Source organism: Branchiostoma belcheri, unplaced genomic scaffold (assembly GCF_001625305.1).
Source record: "Branchiostoma belcheri isolate BF01 breed outbred unplaced genomic scaffold, Haploidv18h27 scaffold83, whole genome shotgun sequence".
Taxonomy (NCBI): domain Eukaryota; kingdom Metazoa; phylum Chordata; class Leptocardii; order Amphioxiformes; family Branchiostomatidae; genus Branchiostoma; species Branchiostoma belcheri.
The window spans coordinates 1,379,623-1,382,338 of NW_017804498.1; the positions used below are offsets into that span (position 1 = coordinate 1,379,623).

General features: G+C 41.0%; 1 protein-coding gene across 2 annotated transcripts in view; it reads right to left on the minus strand.

Annotated features, from left to right (window-relative positions):
- Positions 1–2,604, minus strand: part of LOC109486834 (poly [ADP-ribose] polymerase 14-like) — a 15,511-nt gene extending 12,907 nt beyond the window's left edge. For both annotated transcript variants that reach the window (XR_002141220.1, XM_019790738.1), the window contains exons 1-5: positions 2,510–2,604; positions 1,765–2,376; positions 1,462–1,589; positions 949–1,078; positions 169–411 (exon numbers count right to left, since the gene is read on the minus strand). Coding sequence is in view for 1 of the 2 variants with exons in the window: in XM_019790738.1 (XP_019646297.1) it covers positions 169–411; positions 949–1,078; positions 1,462–1,589; positions 1,765–2,376; positions 2,510–2,582 (1,186 nt within the window). In the remaining variant the exon portion in view is untranslated. The remainder of the gene's footprint in view (positions 1–168; positions 412–948; positions 1,079–1,461; positions 1,590–1,764; positions 2,377–2,509) is intronic.
- Between the last annotated feature and the right edge of the window lie 112 nt (positions 2,605–2,716).

Genomic DNA, 2,716 nt, shown 5'->3' on the forward strand with positions numbered 1-2,716 from the left:
ATAGTAGAGTCTGTTTATTGGATGTATTTTTCTGGGTGGCAGGCTTCAATGCAAAGTCAGCCAGTAAAATGCATTCTTGCACATCTAAATTAAAGTCCTCTCAAAAATGCTGTTTTTCAAATGTATGTAACCTGGGAAATAAATGTTTATGGCTGTTATATCACATACTGTCTGGACTATCAAAGTGTATAATGGCTGTTCCACTGGTTGGGTTGTACTTGGTCCTCCCCTCAGTGATTGGCCCTCCCCCACTCCTGTTGGCATTCTCGAAATACAGCTCCACTAGGTCCTTTGGTGTGTTGTCAGGCAGGCCTGTCACTATGATGGCATCAGTCACTGGGACCCTCTCCACTGTCAGATTCCTGCCTTCAAGTGGCTTCACAGCAGCCTTGGCAGCCATTCTGTCAAAGTCTTGGGGAACAACAACAAAAAGAGAATCTAATACAGCAAGTGACATCCAACTGGAAAGGGAAAAGGGGCAAACTGGGGAAGGTTAAAATATGTTATATATGTAACTGAGAAGGTACAGGACCATGTATCAAGTTAAAGTTGAAGCTTGACCTTCCCACAATATTCACAATGGATCTTGTTTCTTTAAAAGTGGGCCACACCGCTTTGTGCAATCACTACAGGTGGCCTAGGAGGCTATTCCACTGGTAGTGGTGTGTGAGTTTAACTCCCATATTCTTCCCAAGTGGCGAGTGCTAAGCAGAGAAAGCAGTATGTGCCATTTTGAAAGTCTTTGGTATGACTCACCAGGGATTGAACTCACAGTACTGTATGCAAGGCAAATACTTATTAAACCCCACCCATTAGGTCATAGGCTGGTTGCAACCATGTACATTTTTGTACACATGTATCAAACTCAGGACAGTTACTTTGATTTGTCTTTGAGACAACACAGTCAAAATGAAACTTGTAGGATTACACAGCATAAATTGTACCTACTAGTTATACAATCCATTGTAACCAAGGCCAGCCCTGGTTGTGAACTGTAGACAATGTCTTCAACAGTATCCCCACTGATGGCCTCCATGTACAGCAAAAGGGTTTCTCTGGACGTACTCTCATTAAGACCCTAAGTGCACAAAAGTTCCAAGGTCAACTTCAACAAACATTTTACTACATGTAGTACATAACGCATTAAAATGTAATGACTTATCAATGACATAAATCAAGTAACTTTTAACTTTCAAGAGAACATTGCATTATTAAAATAGTAAACAGATCTGAACTATATTAGCACACTTAGATACTTTGGGTCCATGTGCTATACGGGTCTGGTATCCAGGCTAGAACTATATGTAATGTTTTCTTTACAATATATGATAAAGGCAATATACTTATTGTAGTATATGACACATCTGCATTTTTGCACTGAAGCAATTATTTTAACTTAAAGGATAAATAGACTTAAATAGTGATATACAGATGAAAATTTTAAATGGCTTTCCATCATACCTTTACAAGAAGGAAACTACTATGAAGTGGGAGCTCTCTTGTGTTGGTTGCTGTATTTGGCCTTACTACTTCAACGTGAAGTGTTGACTGTCCAATCTTGTGCTCTCTTGCCTGTACACGCTTAGCAGCTGTGGGTACACAAAAGTGGGGCATGATTTAGAGAGGACATACATGTTGTACAGCTAGGCAAAATATTGTCATTTTTTTAAAAAAGACAAACATATAACTTGATATAAGGTAACCTTATGCATTTAAACTGGACCCTACCACAAGAGGAAAAATGTTAATAAGTTTCCGTTTTACCTGCTGGATCACTGAAGATGATGAAAGCTTTGTCATCTCTGATTTCGAAGCTCTTCATTTCTCCCCCTCCTGATCTTCTTGTGTTCTCAAAGTACATTTCCACCAACTGGATTTGGTCAGGAGAAAACCCAGACACTTGGAGGATCACATCCTCAGTAGGATGTACTCCTTCTTTTCCATCATCTGTTGATGGAGTGTTGTCCTGTCTTGTTTCTTTTGGCCTTACACTACCATCACCCATGTCTGGGATGGTTGCGTCCTCCATTGACATATCTGCCTCCTCTGGTGCTGCACCATCTGTCCTTACATCATCCGTGTAGTCTGTTTCCTTCTCACGTGAGGTTGAAGGTGCTGCAGAGAACTTTAGGCCTGCTGATAGGCCTGCTGATGTCACAGTAGATGCTGCCACTTCCATCTGTAGCGATGACTCTGATGGCATAGGTGATGATGATGATGATGAACTTGCAGTTGACCTTTTCTGCTCAATCTTTCTGTTCAGAGGTGATCCTGGCAGTTGTGAGAACACAGGCTGAGCCGGAATTCGGGGATGATGAATGTTTCCTCCTACTACAAAGCCAGAAGAATCCCCATCTACTGCGTCCTCAAAGTCACCTGTAAGAATTGGTGACATTTTTTTCAACTGCTTATAAAAAAACAAACATGTACATGTACAGCAAATTTGAAGATATGACAATTTTGATGCCACCTTTTCACAATGAGGAAAGACAAAAATCACCCAAGATACCTTTCAGTTTCTTTGAAGGTGAGACTAGGCTGGAAGTGATGACTTCTTCAAACTTCTTTCCCAGGAAAGCCATCTCAGTTGGAGAAGATGTATCTACAGCTAGTGGAATGGGATGCAGTGATCTGTTAGATTTAAATTTGCAAACATCTGTATCTGTATACAGCCCGAATAACTGTCCCTCAGCGCAACACACCAGCTTCACAGGCA